This window comes from Podarcis raffonei, chromosome 5, assembly GCF_027172205.1.
Source record: "Podarcis raffonei isolate rPodRaf1 chromosome 5, rPodRaf1.pri, whole genome shotgun sequence".
NCBI classification, from domain to species: domain Eukaryota; kingdom Metazoa; phylum Chordata; class Lepidosauria; order Squamata; family Lacertidae; genus Podarcis; species Podarcis raffonei.
In genome coordinates, this window is record NC_070606.1 from 52,691,019 (window position 1) to 52,711,210 (window position 20,192).

At 37.8% G+C, this 20,192-nt stretch overlaps 1 protein-coding gene across 39 annotated transcripts in view; it reads right to left on the reverse strand.

Moving 5' to 3' along the window:
• The window catches only part of TCF7L2 (transcription factor 7 like 2), a 210,986-nt gene that overhangs the window by 37,561 nt on the left and 153,233 nt on the right, over positions 1-20,192 (reverse strand). For 25 of the 39 annotated variants that reach the window (XM_053389164.1, XM_053389166.1, XM_053389169.1 and 22 more), the window contains exon 5: positions 5,007-5,075. The exons of 12 other annotated variants lie outside the window; for them this stretch is intronic. In XM_053389164.1, coding sequence (XP_053245139.1) covers positions 5,007-5,075 — 69 coding nt within the window. Of the gene's footprint in view, positions 1-5,006; positions 5,076-7,829; positions 8,015-20,192 lie in introns of those variants that run through there. 2 more of the 39 variants (XM_053389180.1, XM_053389192.1) reach the window with 2 other exon arrangements.

Below are 20,192 nucleotides of genomic sequence, written 5' to 3' on the forward strand. Positions count from 1 at the left end.
GAATGGAGCAAATGGGTAGGTATGTGTAGAAGGGTTTCTAACAGACTACAAGGTGTGGTGGTTCACCCATCTTGTTCTGTGTGGAATTGTTCTAAATTGTTCTAAATGGGTGATGCAGTCAAGCAATCTTTCATCCTTCCATGAATGCATCTTGCATTTTTATATCTGCAAACTGTAAACTGTGACCTAATTAAAAAGAATGCACACACCAAAATGTTAGAGGAAAGTCACACTAGAGAAGAAGAAAATCCTTTGGGGTTCATTCTATCTCTTCAACAAGCTTTGCACACACACACACACACACACACACACACACACACACACACTGCCTCCACACTTCCTTTCCCTCTGTTTTCAGACAAATTGCATGCTTGCAGTTTTTAAGTGTAAGTATGTCAGAGTGTACTCGGTCATGTAGCTTTTAAACTCCTCAATGAACCATCAGTCAAATGTATCACATGGATTCTATGTAGAAATCTCAGATTCCATGTACTGTACAGCAGAGTCCAGTTCACAGATCACACCTCCATGGCTTCCATGAGAAACCATGGCATATAATCTGGTATGACCAGCCAAAATATATGACATGGAACATCTTTTCACTTTGTGTGTATAGTTTGGACCACTACATACTAAGCCAGATGTGACAAACCAATGAAAACTTTGGGAATGATTGACGCATTTCATTAATAACATGCACTGCCTTAACAGCATCCATGGTCTACATGCCTGCTTCGGCATTAGACCTGCTCAGATACAGAAGTAAAATCATGATGCCAGCTTCTGGTGTTCCAAAGTTCATGAAATGTTACATACGACATGGTAAAATACAAGAGCAGCTGATGGGGAGGGCAGCCTGTGGACCTGGCTTCCTGGTACTGGTGTCACTGAACTTGCCAAGGGCAGGGCAGGAGCAGGGCGTGGCAGCAGTGAGTTTGGGATGGTGACAGAGCACCAGTGGAACCCTGGTACAATTCCCAAAGAAAGAGTTTAGAGAATAATTTGGTAAATCTTTACCTGGGAAAATCTCGTTTATTCAAATAGTTGCCCAGAAGCTAATGTTCTTATGAGTGAGCACTTAGCTCCAATCCTCACTCTTCCTATAAATGTTTAGCATGAGCGATGCTGACTTTTCTTCACCACATCAAGAAATTTATGTTAGAATTCGAGGCTGAGGCACCTTCATAGCAGGTCTTCTGAGTTATCATCAGACTTGTAATAACTGCTTTGTGAAGGAGGGAAGCCTTTGTTTTCCTATTTCTCTCCTGCTATTCTGAGTCCTGCCATGCCACGTTCAGTGCCTGGAACAGCCTCACCTGGTTATTAGGGGAGTTTATTCCTGAAGGTTCTGTAGGTTACTCCCTTGTCACATCAAACACTCATTTGCCCTTCACGTACTGTCAAGCCTTCCTTTCCTGCTTTGTCCACCAGGTCTGATACCAGTGATCAGATCTCTGAATAAGCGTTCGGCACACTGTTGATTTTAAAGCAGAAGTGAAGCAGAACAACGGCATGGTGGTGGTGGTTGTTGAATTTGCAAATTTGTACAGAAGGCAGTTTACACAAAACTGACACAGTACAAAATAAGATTTAAAAAGCAACCTAAAAACAAAATGCACTAACAAACAAACCCAGCAGCAGTTAAAACCAGCAGTTTAAAAAAGCAGATCACACAACAGAAGACTGGGAGTCATGAGTCTGCAGTCTCTTCCACTCCAGTTTCTCCTACCAACACTCTGTTCAAAACTAGGGTCTGGTGCTGTTTCCACAGTTAAGAGGGAAACGCACCACTGTGAGCTGATACATAGTGCTGACCACACATGGTTAAAACTAATCTATGTCGATCTATCTATATATGCATATTTCTATAGAAATGAAGCTCTCCCTTTGTTTGGCGGTCACAATTTAGTTTTGTCACGGATAGAAGAGTAAGGTGAAGACAATCACTGAAGAAGGAAGCATTGGGAGAGGAAAGCTATGCTCGGTTTAAAGATATCCAATAATTTGCAAGAGGAAGGTACAAACAATTCTGGAAGCACTTCTGGTTGTGTAACAAACAAGGTTGGCTTTAAAAGTAGGATTATGGAATTATATTAAATAAGCTTTGACTGGGGGGGGGGGAGTAGAGGCACAGGGGGAGACTATTAGCAATGTGAGTGATGAGAAGAAGATTAATCCTGCATTTGCTTCTCTCTTTGAAGTATACAGGGGGTTTGCCTGACTAAAAAGAGCAGTCTCTAGCACTATCCAATGGCTATAAAAGGTAAGTCACAGAAATTAGATAAAAAGCACTATTAGATCATCTTAGCCCATCCCGTCTTCCAGATACTGTATGTGATTGTCCCCTGGAGTATATTTTCCTCTTACTTTGTTCATGCTTATTTTATAATAAAAGCTAATAGCTATTCTGAGAAAATTGAAGTTCTTTGGAAACAGCATCTCTTTTTTATGCCATTAATGGCTATCACAGCAGTTCTTATTTTTTAAGTTAGTTATCCTAGTAGACGGAATTTAGAATAAATGCAAACGTAAATATAAAATGAGAGAATAAGGAAGTAAGGCACTCCTTTTGTTTTAAACTTGCTAATTAATGTTCTGGACTGAAAAGGCAAATCAAAATACAAACAACAGGAAAAGTTTGTTTCCCCCCCTTGATTGCCTATGCCTGAAGCAAAGCAAATTAAATTGCACTCATGGAATCAACAATGAAGTTACCAAACAGGAATTAGGGATGGTTTAGCACATGTATAAACAAAGATAACATAAACCATAGAGCTGAGTTTCCCATTAGAAATGTAAGCTGAACTGTAGTTGAAAGAACAGCTGTGTTGTGAGTAAATTCCTATACATTTCCCTCAATGCATGAGGTGGAGAAAAACCAGTGCATTACACATGCAGGGATACTGCTAGTAAAATTAAAGGTAATTGCACAGAACAGCAATAATTACATATACAGCCCAATGCACTACCTTCTTATATGCCAAATGCTCAAGGGTACAGAAAGCTTTCAATAGGAACAAATCAGATCCATGCCATAGTTCATGAAGGTCACAACCCTGGGAAAGAACCGCTCACCTTCCAAGCATACTTAAAGCATAAACTTCTGTTAGCTTGCACAGCATGTTCTCTTAGCATCCTCCTGTCTACACTGTTCACATTTTGGATTATGGTAAATTTAATATTGAATAAGCACTTTGCCCCAGACCTATATGACTCTAATTCTTCCTCTAGGATTCATATTCTAAGAGAAATGGAATCTTGCAACTCACCTCTAAACCTATGAATCATCACCACATATTGAAAACAAATGGAACTATAGCTCTACCTGCCTTCCCCTCCCCATCAATATTCCCTTAGTGCTTTATTTTTCTACACAATCAAAACTGGACTTGTAACTTAAAACTGCCTTTAAAAGTCTAATACACTAAAGCAAAAGCGAAGTAGTTTTGTAGGCCTTTTCTGTTAATCTTTGAGAGATTGCATTAAAGCACAGTCATCTTGGATTACTAAACCCTTCCAAGGACAGCTCTGTGCACCAGCAAATTGTGCCATTCACAACACATTTACATTTAAGAACTGGTATTCTATACTCTTTCCAGATGCTCTTATTAAAACTTATGGCAGTCGGTAAAATATTATTATGAGGTAACACGCTTATGACTAGAAAGATCCACTATTTTTTATTATCAAGACTAAAATGCATAAATTTAATCTCATTTATCTTCACTAGCCAATGAACGTTTTAAAGCTTTCTTTAGAAGTTTCTGGACTTTACAAATCTAGAAAAAGCAATGTGCCTGTAGCCAGTTTATTATTATAATACAACATCAGCCACACTGAACATGGATTTCTCTCTTGTTTTGGGACACCATAATTTCACAGGAGGAGTGCCTGAATTTTACGCTATTTCTAAATTTTATTTTTACCAACCTGTCTCCTATAACCTGGTCGGTCCCTGCAGTCATGTTGGTTCCCAATGCCATATTTACAACAGAAATGTGTGTCTTTAATGTGCATTATTAATTCAAACAAAATAAGATTGTAAACCTTTTGAAATATGGAGCAGTATATAAATTACCTAAATAAACAAATACAACAGAATAAGAAAAAAAAATGTCACATTTTAGAGAATTCTGACACATTTAAAAGACAATGAATACAAACAAACTCTTCATCTTTCCCCCTTCCAAGTGCTAGACATGTTCTTGTGCGGAATGAGACTATTCTGTTTATGTACGCAACATGCACTTTATTGAAATAAAGAATGCTTTCACACCTGACTAAGCATTTTCTTCAGAAATCTACTTCTCCTTAGCCTATTATTGTTGATACAGTGCTCTGAACCCTTTCAAAGTTTAGTGTAGCTCATTTCTACCTAAGGTCTTGCCCTGTGCTCGCTCCCTATTGTAACTGAAGACAAGGCCTCCATTGATAACCATGGCTCCCTACACTAAAAAAAGGGCTCATTTTCTTCCTTCACACAAATGACAACAGAAGGGCTGACAACCATGTGCTGGGACAATACTCCCCTAGCTTGAGTCTGACAAAAAGCAAACCGCACACACACACACACACACACACAGAGAGAGAGAGAGAGAGAGAGAGAGACAGACAGACAGACAGACAGACACACACACACACACACACACACACACACACACACCTCTTCAAGGAGTGGCGTAGGCACAGCATATTTCTACTTCCCTTCTGTTTTTCTTTTAGCAGCTATTTCCTGGTTAGAGGACTGCTCCTATCAATAAGGGCCTACCTTCCAGTCCCCGTAATTCGGTAAATTGTTTAAATAAAACAATGCTGGCTTCTTGCTCTAAAATATGGGACAGCTAATTTAAACAAAGTCTGGGGGCAATGTTCACTGATATCCCATGTCCCCTGCCTCACTTCTACATGACACCTTTATACACTCTTTCTTATAGAAAGATTGCAAGACATACCCACGTAATTTAATAACAAAGACACATTAAGGATACAATCCTAAGAATACCTACCAGGAAACAAGTTCCAACAAACTCAGGGCGACTTGCTTCCAAGTAAACATGGCTAGGATCGGTCTGTAACTGAAATCATTAGGATTTTACCACTTGCTTAGGAGAAAGAAAACTATACATAGTACCTCAAACAATAAGATTCAAACAAATGCATTTTTTTTTAAAAAAGATTGCTGTTATTTTAATGCTACTTTTGATGGACAGAAAACCAACCGTGTTTCATAATAGCATGTGACATAGCCCAGAATGTACAGGTAATAAATGTGATAATATACATGAAATATTCTTTTACAGGGAGGTTTTATTTTATTTTATTTTGGGGTGAGATCTAAATACTCCGGCAAGAAGATTTTGGGAACAATCAATATCATGTCAGTCAGTGTTAGCTTTTAAAAGTTCTGCAAAAAAACCCTACAAGTTAATACATTAAACATAGTTTCCTCCTAATTCATGCTAATTTCTTTATGAAGTGACAACAATGCTTAGTTTTTTATTACTTGAAACAATTTAGCAGCCTGTTAAATAACTAGCCATTTAAAAATTGTGGCCTACATAATTCCAGGTTAGTTTTACCAGCATTATAAAAGGATTAAAGATTGAAACCCACAGGTGTATGCCTAATACAAGAAGTTGTGATGGAAAAACAGACAGCCATCACAATCTGCCCCCTACCCACCTGCCTAGTTCTTGATGGAAACTTTGAAACAAGCACTAATTTCATTCTACTTTATATTTAAACTCATCTACATAATTTGTTTTAGGTTGTTATACACCTAATTATATATAAATATAATACAGATAAAGATCAAGAGCCCAGTGACATGATTTTTCTCCAAAGTGATGCTCGGAAGTACATGCATCAACAGAGAAACAAATGAAACCAATCACAAAACAAGTAACAACACACACACGCAAAAAAAGCATATAACTGTGCTTTGGAATTCAGGAATAATGTACAGATAGAACGAGGTCGTGCTGTTTTGTTCTAAATGTATTTAGAGGAAAGATTGGCTTCCTCTTTCATATGAATCACTATCAAGGTAAAAATTATCTAAACGCTTTAGTTTTTGATTTCCAGAACACAGGGGAGGACGGGACTGTGGTGTGCCAATTCATGCACTTGTTTATGCAGGTCTCTATTATGTGCAGACAAAACAAAACAACACACACACACACACACTCGGCCCAGGCTGGGGAAAACATGATATTTATATACAGTAGAAAAGCTATTCAGAACCAAAGTCTACATGTATTTGAGGATGAAGAGATGGTTTGGATAAAGGGGAGAGTGAAATGAGAGAAAACTAGATTAACTGCAATTCATATGTATGTAGTTTTTATCGCAACAGTAAGACAGCATTTAAAAAATAAAATTCAATATTATAAATTCTCCAATATCCTATATAAATATGTATTTCATTATTACATAGTCTATAAAAGATCATTTTTATTAACTTATGTGCGTTATGTAACAGTTTAATATCCACAACTATAAAGACATAGAGAGACGTTAAGCCAAACTTTCGTCTTTGAGAATCTTTTAGTTCACAAAATATTTAAACACACACACACACACACACACACACACACGAGAGGATCACTGAAAACTGAAAGATAAAAATGATATATAATAGCATTTCAACCATTTTTTGAAGACATTAGATAGGGAAGGCTATCCATACCGAGGCCTAAACCTCAGTGAAGCAGAGCTTGGTAATTACAGCATAGCAAGCAAGGTATGTTCTGCATCCCCTTAGATGCGTCCTGAAAAACCCCCGAATGCATTTTTCTTGTCACAAGCACTGAAGTATATGTATCTTTTCAATTAACATCTTTTGGATATCTTTGCAATGCAAATAATTACTATAACAACCTGTTGTCTCTTCTATGTTCCTAATAGAGTAAATGAATATTGTCCTCACTGAATCCAATTTATTTCCACATGGAACCCAGAACCATTCGAAAGAGCACATGTTTAACAAATCTACTCAAATTAACACCTCGGGTGAAGGTGAATGGGACATTTAAACAAGTAATATGTAAGGTTAAGACTGTAGAAAATTTAAATACTACATTATCATTCTTTAAAATAAAAAAAACCTCCACTGTGGAAATCAGGCACTTAAAATCAGCAGAACTTACTTTACTAATGTAAATACTTATGTCTGTCAAGCAGAAATAAGGCTTGGCTTCCAAAGCAGAGAATAACTAAGAGATGAAATACCTGCACAATCAAATAAAATTCTGAAGCAAACATAACAAATAAATAAAAAGGGAATGTTTTGTTATGCTACATACACCTATCACAGTACATATACAAAAAAAATACATGCACGCATACACACTTGCTTTTGTTGGCAAGCTCCACTCAACAGCTTTAGCTCAATAAATACAACCAGCTGTATATTATGAAATGGCCTTTTCACTATGACAACACTCCGCAACGAAAAAGAGAACTGCTCTCCAAGAAGAAGAAAAGGCAAAAGAAAAATCCCTTCCAACAATTATTTTTTAATTGTTCCAGGCCTTTGCATGTGATGAAAAGGACATGCATGCTTTGTGTTGTTTTGTAACTATTACAGTATGTTAAGAACTGTCACTGACAAGTCATTCTACCCCCTCCCCTAAACTGACTCGCACTGTATTTTTTTTTAAGTATTGAACAAAGGTCACAGCTTGAATTGACTGTTCTATCTTCCTTTTAAAAAATGCTTCCACAGACACGAATAAAAACAAGTCACACAACTAGTTCAATGGTCAAGATGCGCTCTCTCTCTCTCTCTCTCACACACACACACACACTTAAACACAAATGCTACTCACCCAGCAATTCAAATTGAGATGCCAACAGCCAAACTGCTGAAACAGAGAGAACCCAGAGGCGAGTGCTCCTCCTTTACCACTCAAATCTTCCATTCCCACTAAAATTGCATCCCTCGGGTACATAACGGCTTTGTCTTTCCCACTCTTAATCTCATAAACTTTTTTCCCCCTTCACTGTCTAGATGCCAATTGTACTAGCTTTGTATTATTTCCCTTGCAGCTTTTCACTTTCTGTCTCCCTCCCATCCCCCGCCTGCGTTTTTTCACTTAAAGTACAGTCCTAAAAGATCAAGATGTTTCCAGATTTGAGGCCTGGCATTCCCTGAATGCTCCGCATCCATCGTGACATCGGATGTCGGCTGTGAGAGAAGGTGTCTTATTTTCTAAGATTGTCTCTGTTGCAGATTTCGAAACTTGAAATAATCACTTCGGTTTTCTAATACACAAATTCTCTTACTGTCAAACACCCCCCCCAAACCGCCCCTCCGTTTGCTTGCTAAGGATAGCTAAAGAAGCAGTTACCTTGGAAATAAATGACAACGCTACTACGATTCAGATAGTTACAGGTAATGCTATGCGTAGTGAGGCAACAACGGATAGCCATGAGGGAGCAGGAGCACCTAAGTGTAACAAGCAGTCACTGTCAGATCCCACCAAACAAATTTCTTCAGGAGAGACCTGCAGGAAGCAGTTGATTTTGTTATCATTTTGACACATTAGTAATCACTCTCCTTCGCCCCCAACTTTTACCAATATTAAATTTTTTGGTTCTTGGTTTAAACAGGTTGGTTCACATGAAAACAGTATAAGAAATGCTCATCAAGTTTACTACAGTCTTACTGTCTAAGGTATTTTGCTACAGCAAGTATATTTTAGTTTCTGTAAGCACAAGCTTAAAAGAGAGACCAGATTCCTCCACGAACTGAAAAATTGTGTCTTTTTTCATCTACATTCATAAGTTATCCATCCTTTGTGATAGGTATTGACTTAAGAAACAAAAATCGCAAAGGCAGCTCTGGTTTTTATGGGGGAATGCGGTCAAACCTATAGTGGCTACCTCTCAAAATACCTGACAAGAAAGCGCCAGTAATATGGTTAAGCATGATGGATAGGTAAAACTATCTGTGGTTCAGTATCATTAGTAGTTAGGTGTGCAAGTTAATTTTATCAGAGCAAAAAAGTTTCTGAATTGTCCAAAACCCACAAAGAATTTATACTCATCTGGAGGAGATGTGAAGGAGACCTGTCATAAACACTTATACCTTTATATATATTAATATAACCTACACAATGATTTTTAAGACAGTTTCAAAAGTTATGCTGCGCTAATCACTACAGAAGTCACTGCAATGTTGTCCTGCTGTATTAATTACTATCGTTGCTATTATTACTTTACAGGTGTACAGACTGATCTGCAATTCAGAAGTGGAGACAAAACCTTAAGAATCTGGAGACACTCGCCAGAATGTAATCAACGGAGACAGAAAGTTCTTCTGTTTGCTTTTCTTACCACCATCCTTTTCCGCACTTATCTGGCCTTTGCACGTAAAGTGTCAGCCAGCAACCGTTAAGGCCCTTAATACCAAAACAAAACCCTGCAATTTCCCTTTACATGGCAATAACAAAAGCAATGAGGCTCCAGTTTGACAAGTAAAAAGCTCCAACAACACGGCAACTAATTGCCTTCCCTCCCTCTATTCACAGCGGCCACCACACTCCAGCGGCTGCTTTTGTCCCACGTGCAATTTCTTAAGTAAACTGCAAGTTCTCTGGCTGGTGATGGACAGTTCCCAATCATTTAGCAACAATAACTTATAAAGTGCAGCAAATAGGATGGGCAGCTTTTAAACCGAGGCTTTCCTTTTCTTGGATATCCCAAAAACAGGAGGCAGAGGGAAGCAGCATAAGGGGGGGGGGTTGAGGAAGCACAACAGTATAATGCCCAGTATTTTTTCTTTACTTCTTTCCTATAAGCAATGCATGCACCTACCAAGTTTCCTCAAAAAATAGTTTCTCAGCAGAACTGATCTGAAAGCACTACGGAGAGCAGTCATCTAGTTAGCGTCCTGCAATTAAAATTTCCAAAAATATTTGGGTTTGCGGGGGCAGGGGGTGTTGAAGTGTCAGAGAAGTAAGCACAGTCTAAGAACAGAAACCCAACTAATTAAGAAACAAAATATCTGAAAGTTAGCAAAATAAGCTGTGATAGTACCTCTGTGGAGGGATAGAACCCTCCTCTTGTTGCAATGAAGTTGCAATTACACATGGGAGAGACCAAATGGATCTGCTGTTCAATATCAGATTCTTCTTAGGTCCAGCACACAGATGTTAAAGCAAACTTTATTATTTATGGGAACAGGGGAACAAGTACTACCATGAGATTTTCTACAAGGGGAGGAATCCCCCAAACATTCGGCTTCCCTAGGACAACTTTTCGTTGATGGAAGGAAAGTGATGGCCTTACTTAACCTAACCTTGAGGAGCAAAGCACTGAAGAATATTGTGTGTCTCCAAGAAGAAGAAAAAGGCAAAGGGTTAGTTGTTAATGATGACAGAGATCACTTTGTCCATGCTAAAGTTCCCAAGCTCTGAAGCTTCTTTTAAAAGACAAAAACTCTTTGCTATGCTTTAAACCCATCAATCTTAAAATGCTCCGAACAGAGAAAAATTAACATGCAACAAAAACATGCGACAGAAATGAAAGTATCAGTGCCGATTCATTAAAAGCAATGCCTCACTCTGCTAGCCTTGTGGGAAAGAGGAAAAGGTTTAGCTTACCATTTACAACAGTTTTAATCAGGATGCTTCACGCTGCCTGGTTTCAAGCATGCTGCCGCTTGTTATATTAACATACCTACATGATGTGCAATAAGACTGCCGTTGGTTGATCCACTGGAGGGCAGCACCCTACCTAAGCCATTCACCACTGAGCTGCACTGAGCAGATAAACACACGGGAAGCAGCTCTGCAACGCCAGCTCTTCAGAAAAGATGCTCAAGTCCAGTTCCATTCATAGAATTATCTCGCATGGTAGGAAAATGAACAATACTCGCCTCTCCCCCTGATTCAATGCAAATCCACAAAAAAGTGAAAAAGCTCTTGTTTTTCTCTCCCCTCCTTCCCACAAAACCCTGTATATTCAGTCTAAAGAACAAAAGCCGATATTTTGTTTGCCGACTTGGCAAATATAAAGGAAATCTCAGTTCTCCAAAGTTCACCTAACTTGGTGAAAGCACTGCTTTGCTGCTCGTCACTGAAATGAAGCTTTAATGGCTATTTGATGCCACTCAATTGGGGGAAGCCCGTGGTTCAATTTCAGTAAAAGGTAGAAGATTGTTCCGCTCTTTCCACCCCCTTGCTTACAAAAATTCCCCCATTCCCAAATTCCTGTTAACAGCAATAATTGAATTCTATTTTTATAAAGACTTTAAAAAAGTATAGCATAATGTCTAAAAAGAAGACAAAAAACAAAACAAAAACAGAAGCATTTAGTATGTAATTTTTCCCATGGTTTTAAGTAAAAATCACAGAAACTTGCGGATGTCTTCCTTTAAAGCGAATGGTCCTAACACATATTAAACCACCGCTGCGCGCCTTCTAAGCATAGTAGGAAAAAATGACTATTGATCTTCAAATAGCGATAATTGAAAAGATCAAAAAGATTAAACAAAATCACGAATGTGCTGACTTACCATGCTATGCTTTTTTTGTTGCAACTTTGTAGAAATTTCACTCAAAGAAACTGCATCAGAGGTGTCAAATTTTTTAGCGGAGTGTGATCGTATTACTTCCGCCGCCCTGCCTTCCAATGCTTCAGAACTTTTTCCCCTTTCTCTTTTTTGTTTGTGGTACCTAGCTTTTTGCTATAGACTTTAAAAGCCTTCAGCTCAGCAAACCAGCACAAATTATCTTGCCACCTTGCGTAGCTCTGATGCTTTGGCCGCTAACTTTGGAAGGCCCTTTACTACTGCATCAAAATTAGCATTGTCAAAGCAGTTAATGAATATTAATATTGTATTTGTCATTGGAGCTGGCCCGTTGCTGAACTCCGAGTCATCCATCAGGGACAAGATTAAGAACACAATTATTTCTGACTGACAGGGACCAAATCTGCTAGAATTTTTTTTTTTTAACAATTCGGGGGGGAACCCCCTCCCCCCACAATATCATCATCTTAAGGTGTCTCCCAAGAGACCGGCAACTAGATTAATACTCTTTTAATGAAGTACAGATCATTATTTGGGGAGGGGGGGTGAGATATAGACTATTGAAGCTATTTAGTTATGCTTATTGTTAGATTTTTATTTTTATTTTTTTAAAAAAATACAGACTGCATATATTTTTTGACAGCTGTCCAGATTTTTATTCATACTGTTCTAAGAAAAAGAAGACTTTTTCTGAAATCTTTTTTCCTTAAAAAAAAGAACAGAGAAGGAGCAATTCATCCCATCTGGGATAATTTTCCATGTCTTCACTTTTAGTCTAGCAGCTCAGAAAAGACAGCACAGTAAATAATTCCTACACAATTTTGACAAGAGACACCTTCATCAGCTACAATTCCTTCTACTCCAATTCCCTAGTTTCCAAGAACTGTCTCACTCACTTTATTCTGGATGAACCATTACATTTACAGAAACTCTTAAATTCCCTTTTAATGGTGACATCTTTCTGTAATAAACACACAGGAAACAACACTTGAAGAACCCAAGAACAACCATTAACGAACCAGTAAGCGGAAAGTGGTCTCCCTTGGACTCGGAAGAGATCAAACTTGTTAATTTGAATTCAACCAGGTCCCAACTTTTGAACATGAAAAATCGTGCATTATGCCTTATGATAATTAATGGATTCGTGAAATCAAAAGGAGCGAATGGAAACCGAAGGAAATACTGGAAAGATTTTGAAAAATGACCACACAGAGCTGAGCTACTAGAGCAGTTCAACGCTCGCTGTTTTAAAATAAATCACATCTTAAAAAGTTGTCTCTTACCTGTTTTAACCAATTTATCTGTATCCACTGCTGTATCCAATTCACCCACCCACCCACACCCATACAGATCAAATCAGTTACTTAATTTATATACCTGGGCATGTGATTTTTACAGGCGCGTTTTGGAACATACCTTTGGTGGCTTCTTTCGCAGAAATTGCTCCTGAGATCATATTTGTTAATCCTCCCCCTCCCTCCATTTTGGGGAGAAGTTTCTTATTTTAAATGTGGTAAAAGGGGGAGAACGAAAGGGGATAAAAATGACAGATGTGATAGCTAATCTGTCCAATGAATCATGGGGGTCTAGGTAAAGCTGTTGAGGCTACTGCGCTAATCTACAGCTCCCACTGACCAGCCTACTGGCCCCCTAATACCATTATCAACCCTTAGATGAACATTCTAAATTAGAGTTTTGTTCCAAAAGGGTGTGAAGTTGACCTCTGGTGCCAGGAAACCTCTGCCGTACATACAGATGGAAAAGTTCTTATGATTTTTTTTAAAAGAAATCTCCTTTTCAAAGGGATTTTGCATTTGCGTATGTGTGTGCCCTCTCTCCCTCTAGGAGCAGTTTTTATGGATATCATCAACTACTGCCTTGTCAAGACAAATAATAATAATAAATAATAATAATAGGTAACAAACTTCTTTAGTATATTGATTTTTCTATAAAACAAGAACACTGTTGCCGAGTTGTGGGAATCATTTCCACCCACAGCCACCTCTTTGGTACAGGGGGGGAAAAGTGCAATAAAACGCAATCTTCTTTCAATGCACTTTGTCTAAGCAGATTTTTGTTTCATTTATTTGGGTTTAGGATGCCTTCAAAAGACCGACATACCCATACATCATTTTCTTTGTCATAAAAATATTTTTTGGCCATTACCGAATGTTAATCGTAAGCATCCAAAAATTGCGAAAGGTAGAATAAAAGAATATTTATTTATATATAATTATTTTCCTATGGGTTTTAATAATAGAGTGAACTTCCTTTGTCTTAAAATCCATTCCCCCCGCCCCTCAGTGTGAACAAGCAACACTGCGGTAGGAAAGAAAGCTGAGTAAGAAAGGAAAAAGAAACGAACATTTTCTATCATTTGTATACCCTCTTTTGGAGTAATAAGAGACTTATCATCTTCAAGAGGTACTATGCTTTGGGCTTTGTTCAGGCCTATTTATTCTACATTAAATGGAAATTTACTTCGATGCCTGTATTACCAAACCCGATACTGGTCACAACAGTAAACCAGTAGCTTATAATCTCCTTCAATAAAGCCAACATCTCATTTCCCCTTAATAATATGTTAGAGCTTGCAAATTTTTAGGTCAATATTTACAATTTGGGATTTTGTGGATACCAATCAACACCATCAGACACCTATCCCCATCTCAGTTCTTAATAGGCTGCTTTCTCTGCCTCTCTCTGCTTCCCCAGCACGACTGCATCAGCACTAGTATCAAATTAACTCTCCGACTTTGAAACTTATTGATCTGCTATTAAGACACCAGTGAACCTGATGAAATGAGTGCTGTAGGTGCAGTCAGGACTTCAAAGTCTCACACAGCCACATAAAACAAGTGCCTTTGATCCTAACTCCGATCTGCTGAGGGTTTAAAGCCCAATTCTCCCTAAGCTGCCCTTCTCACTCGTCATGTCTGATGTCTTACCAACCAGCGACTTGATAATGTTAATAATGCAAATTTTAGCAAATGATTTTTACAGTGGCAAAATTAATTATATGAATTTATGCTCCTTTCAATTTGGGCATCTGAAGTACAAAAAAAAAATCATGGCAGCAATTACAGTTGCAAAAAAGAAATGCTGCTCGTGTTCTGCATTTAAACTATAACAATTTTTGGTATTTGTACTGGCAAAATCACACTGAAATACCTACTATTTACTGCAAATAAAACTGAGCTTTGGGCTAGAAGTTACACAATTATTTTAGCGTTCTTGTACGATGTGTAGTGGGAACTAGCAGCTATTTGCAAGCTTCACATATTCGCTTTCCTGTCTTTTTGCCACTTGTATAAACAACGAGTCCTTGTTTGTTCTTCATATGAATTCCAAATAACTTCATGCAATATGTTCACATTAAATAACACTTTCTTTAATGCATGTACCTTGGGATGTACGATTATTAGGTACAACAAAAGGATTTCACACAGTTTATCAAATATAGAAAGAGGCAAGCATCATGTTGCCTGAAAAACAGAATAAATCAGTGCTTAAATACTAAAGATTAAATACCGAGGAACTTAAATCTATATATTTATAAGTTCACTAATTAGATTCTGTTATATATTAAATCAAACAATCCTTTGTGCCACTAATAGATTATAAGCATTTTCTTGAACATCATGCTGAAGGCAGAAATCTAATGGAATTATAAAAGTAAATAATATATATGGTGAATATTTGCTCTTTTGCTTCTCATGGAGACACACATTATTTAGTCAACAACTTTCTGTATTAGCATAGCAAAAGAACAATAATCCTTAATACTTAATCAACGTCAAATATTAGGGCAATTTTTGAAGAAAATTTTGAGGGAAGGTACCTCAAATATATATATTTTTAAGCTGTGTACAGGAACAACTTTACACAAACTAAAGCAGCAATCCTGATCCCACTGAGCATAGCAGGTTTACTTCTGTGCAAGCATGCAAAGGATTGCACTCTAAAAACGGTTCTTTTTAAAAATCAAGGACAGGAAAACTAAGAGATGTATTATACCTTTAATTTTCCCAGTATATTCCTTCTGAGGAAAACATATCTCAACATTTCTGCCATACAATTCTGCCATATTTTTCCCCTCAGAAGGAATATACTTTGGTGCTCAGCACCAAAATATTATTTTGTAGAAATACTGTTTCTAGAAAACTATTTTTCCCCCCTCAAGAATTTGTTTCTAATAAAATTTAAATTAACACGGGGGGGGGGGGGGAGAAGCCCTAAAAAGATATTGCTATGTTGATACTCACTTAACCTACTTGCAATTCTAAAGAAGTCAACACTTGATTGTGACAATGTTCAAAAGAATTTCCTATGCCACAAGCACAGTAAAAACTTTCACCAATTAGTGCAGGAAAAAAGGAGGGAAAAGCCACAGCGCTGGTGCTCAAAGAGCCAGGCCTTGCGGCAAAGCTGTCATGTCGAGTGGATTGATCAACAGGACCACAATTTCTAATGGCATGTTGTCATGAAAAGTCAGCCACGGGGAGCCACCTGCTTTACTGCTCGTAGACAGCTAGGGAGAGGAAGGGGGAGCCTTTCATACCTATCTTCACTAGACCCTTTTGCTGGCAATTTTGGAAAGGGTCTCCTGATTTTTATTCAGTAGGAATATGTCATGTCTCCAAACGCATTACCCAGCCTCTAAGATTACAGTTATAGAAGACTGGAATTCTCATCTTCTCTCGCTCTTTTACAGACACACACACACGCACACACCTTTTTTTAAATAGAAGAAACGTTACCTTCACTATCACACATATTCCCAGATCTAAAACATTTCCGTCGCAACTCTAAACCAATCACAACTATAACTCATGCCCGAAGACAGTGTAGACTACCTGCCTTTGCCCTCAACAGAGATCCTATAGTTTGTTTGACACAGAACATGGTACTGGCATTGTTCCAGTTTATATGCCACCATATTTTTAGGAACTTGTTACACATTAGACCACTGTGTTGCTTGTACTATGGGCAGACATCTACAGATGAAATGGTGGATATATTTGATTTTTAAAGTATTTTATAATTTAACAAAACAAACAATATTTTGTCTCAACTCTTGATGGAGCACAACTGAAATCTGAAGAACCTTTTGCCAATTTACCATCAAACTCAGCACTGTACTGCCTTATTCAAGAAAATTGTGCTAACCTTTCGCTTGTACTGTTTTGACTGAGGAAGCATGGGTATTTTGTCATTAGAACAAATACTAAGGACAAATATTATACCATCAAATATGATATAAGGAAAATTGCTGTAGTAATTATGGCTTAGTGGAACAAAAAAGGCAATGTTGTGTCACAGAAGAAAATGAACATATCCAAGTTGAAAATATCTGTGATTCAGTAGACAAACTCAGAGCTTTTATTTACCTAGACTTCAATGAGGACTAGCAATAGGTTTAAATTTTCAAGATATTGAACATTTTCTATCTGTTTATTTGAAAGATCTACAGTAAGACAATAATAATAATAATGTACTGTGTATACCAATTTAATGTGTGTGTTTTTTACCAACACAAATCATCTATGTACAGAAGAAAAAAGTCAAATAAAAGTTAAAGAACTTTCAAGTTCATGTAAGCAACCCCCAATTGGCATGCAAATCACGTACTGTAACCTTTTATCGGTGCAGCCTCTGGTCTCATCAGTCGATGAAATTCTCAGCCCGCGGCAACAGCTTAGCCGAGGGACGCAGACCAATGAGAAAATATTCATTGTGTTAGCATTTCAAATGGCGAGAAAGGAAGAAGAAGCGCTAACTGATCACTGCCCATGGAATTAATTGGATATTCCAAGAATAATGTCTCTCACTGAAGATCCTTGGAGGCCGAGCACGAGTAGAGACCACATTTTGTGCGGTGCCTTCAAAAAAAGACCGCTTGGGGGGCAGTGGACATATTAGGGGTTTAGCGCATTTCCCTAAAGGCCAGAAAATAATCAGATGCACTGAACCAAACTCAGCTAATCCATTCCATAATTATACACACAAAATCCAATAAACTTTGTCACATTACTGGAAAATTAAACCATTATAGCAAAGGCATTGCTATTGTGCATAAGTTTGGGGTATGATTTTGGTTCAAGGAACATTTTGATGAAACACTGAACTTCAAGGGATATTGTCTTTAGAGTCGAGAATGAGAATAGTGTAGATTTGAGTCTTCTATTTTGTTTCAAACTTTTCTAGGTGCTTCCGTCCTTTATATAGATGAGATTTACGTTTCAGCTTTATCGCACATAGTCCAAGCCTATGCAATGACCCCGTGTGATATTAGTATATCATTCCTTAAGACACATCTTACTTCAAGCTTTTCAAGACTTGTTTGCTTTCAAACTCAAAACAGCATAAAGAATTAGCATTGTTGGGGGCGCTAGAAGATTGAACTAAGACTTTGACTTGGTCCAAAGCAGTAGCCTTCTGGATAAACAGTTGCTTGTGCAACTGAATAATCTCCAAAAGGTAAAAAGAAGAAGAAGAAGAAGAAGAAGGGGGGTAAGAAAGGGAGAAAAATGAGATTAAGAACCTTCCCAAATGTTCCATCTTTCCTATCGACCGCTGGCCTAGCGTGAGGTGTCAATTTTGACTCCAAAGAGAGCACACGAATTCGCAGCGGTCCCATTATGCGGTCTCTGCGCTCATTGTAAATTCTGTCAACGAAGTCAATCTTATTAACTTCCGCACTGGTTCACACATGACATTTTCTTCAATTTTCTTGCTGACATCAAAAACATCAATTAGCAGCCCGAAAATAGGAAGGAACGAATGACAGAGCCTGATAACGTCAACTATTTGAAGCCAAGGGTAAATCTATTCTCCAGTTCTGAATGCGTTCATTACAATTGCATTTTCAAAGAAGACCTCCAAATAGCAAAGAAAATTAAATTTATCATCTAGAAATGCCTAGAAATTGTTTTTTTAATCCTATGTCTATCTCTCAATCCCAGAGTGTAATACAAAGTATCGTAATTCATTTTTATGATAACATGCCACAACTTTAATAGAAAGTTTATAAAATATGCAGCCCCTGCCATACTTCCTATCACACAGAAACTAGAAGGGATGAGAAATTTGTCCACCAGATTGGACCACTGCCTTGTCTACTCATCGATTCTTATAGGCTGGCATAGAACTGAAGGGGGTGGGGGGAGCGAGAGAGAAAGGACACACACCGACATCTAGAGAAATGAAGGAATCATGGCCATTGCAGCTTTAGACTAACTAGTGTCTTTAAAACAGTAGCAAGCAGTAAAACACTTTAGGGGGGGGGGAATCCTTCCATTTGCATTTTTCCCATCTCAGATAAAGCAAACCCAACTCCTCTTCCATTAAAGCAAAGGGAGAAGTCCACTCAAAGACTTTATACTACCTGTCAAAACCTGAAAGCACATGTCTTCAATCATCTCCTTGAAGTTCACTAACTGAACTATTAAACCCATTTCATTTTATTGATGTTTTCAAAAACAAGAACTTAAAAATATCTTCCCTTCACCTTAAAACACTTAAAACCAAAATGGAACGTATGCAGTACTCAACAATTAATTTGTGGGGAGGATAGCAGCCTTAACACGACTGTGGGGGGGGGGACACACACGTAATACCAAGCTGCTGATTTAACGAAATTTTTTTTTGTTCTTGTGTCTGCTTTGTGAGACATCGTAACTTTCATGCTTGTATTACATCTCCTAGGGAGTGAATGAAAGCAGCTTCAGTTGGCTACCAAAGACACTCACTCGGACTTAATGCAAACAGAAAGAGCAGCTACACCCTGATAAACAGATCACATTCCTTCAGCCCATTGATTTTTTGATCTTTTGACATTTTTTAGTTGCTTCCATTCCCTTCCTTGTCTTTTTCTCAATGTCACAAAAGACAAAAATGTCTAAACAATTGATGGTGGGGATATCTATTAGCTGTCAACCCGACTTTTTTTCCCGGCACCGACTAACAAATTCCCAAATAGAATGCCGAGAACCGGCATGACGATGCGCATCACAGGAGTTATTTCAAAGATAGCTAATCATGATCTAATGTTTTGTCTTTACCCAGCAAAACCTTGCTAGGAAGAAGTCAAGTATGGGAAATGTGGAAGCAAAGGAGGAGGGTTCTGTTGAGCAAGCTGATACTATTTCAACCGTGTTGATACACAAACCAGGAAGGAAAATAATTCCTGAAAAGTTGCGCACAGTTCTTGGAGCTTTCGTAAGGTTATGAGACACAAGTACTTATCCTGCCTTCTTACAAAACAGATCACATTCATAAAGGAAATATTGAAGAATGTTCAAAAATATGGATGATGGCAATGAATCAAAGCTTGAAAAGATTTTTTTGAGGCTCATACTGGTTGTCAATATAACATCTTATTGAAAAATCAGTATTATTAATTATATAAATTATAAACTATATGAGTAATCATCAAACCGATTCATAAAATATATTATTGCACTATTATTTGCTAATGACTAGAGCTTCTCATGAACCCAAAATGAATAAAAATGTTCAATTAGCCATGTATTTTAGTTTATTGCAGTGCAATCATGTGTATTTTTACCCAGAAGTAACTGTCACATTCTTCAGTCGGACTTACTCCCAGGTAAGTGTGTGCAAGGAATATAAACCAATATTTGAAATTACTGCT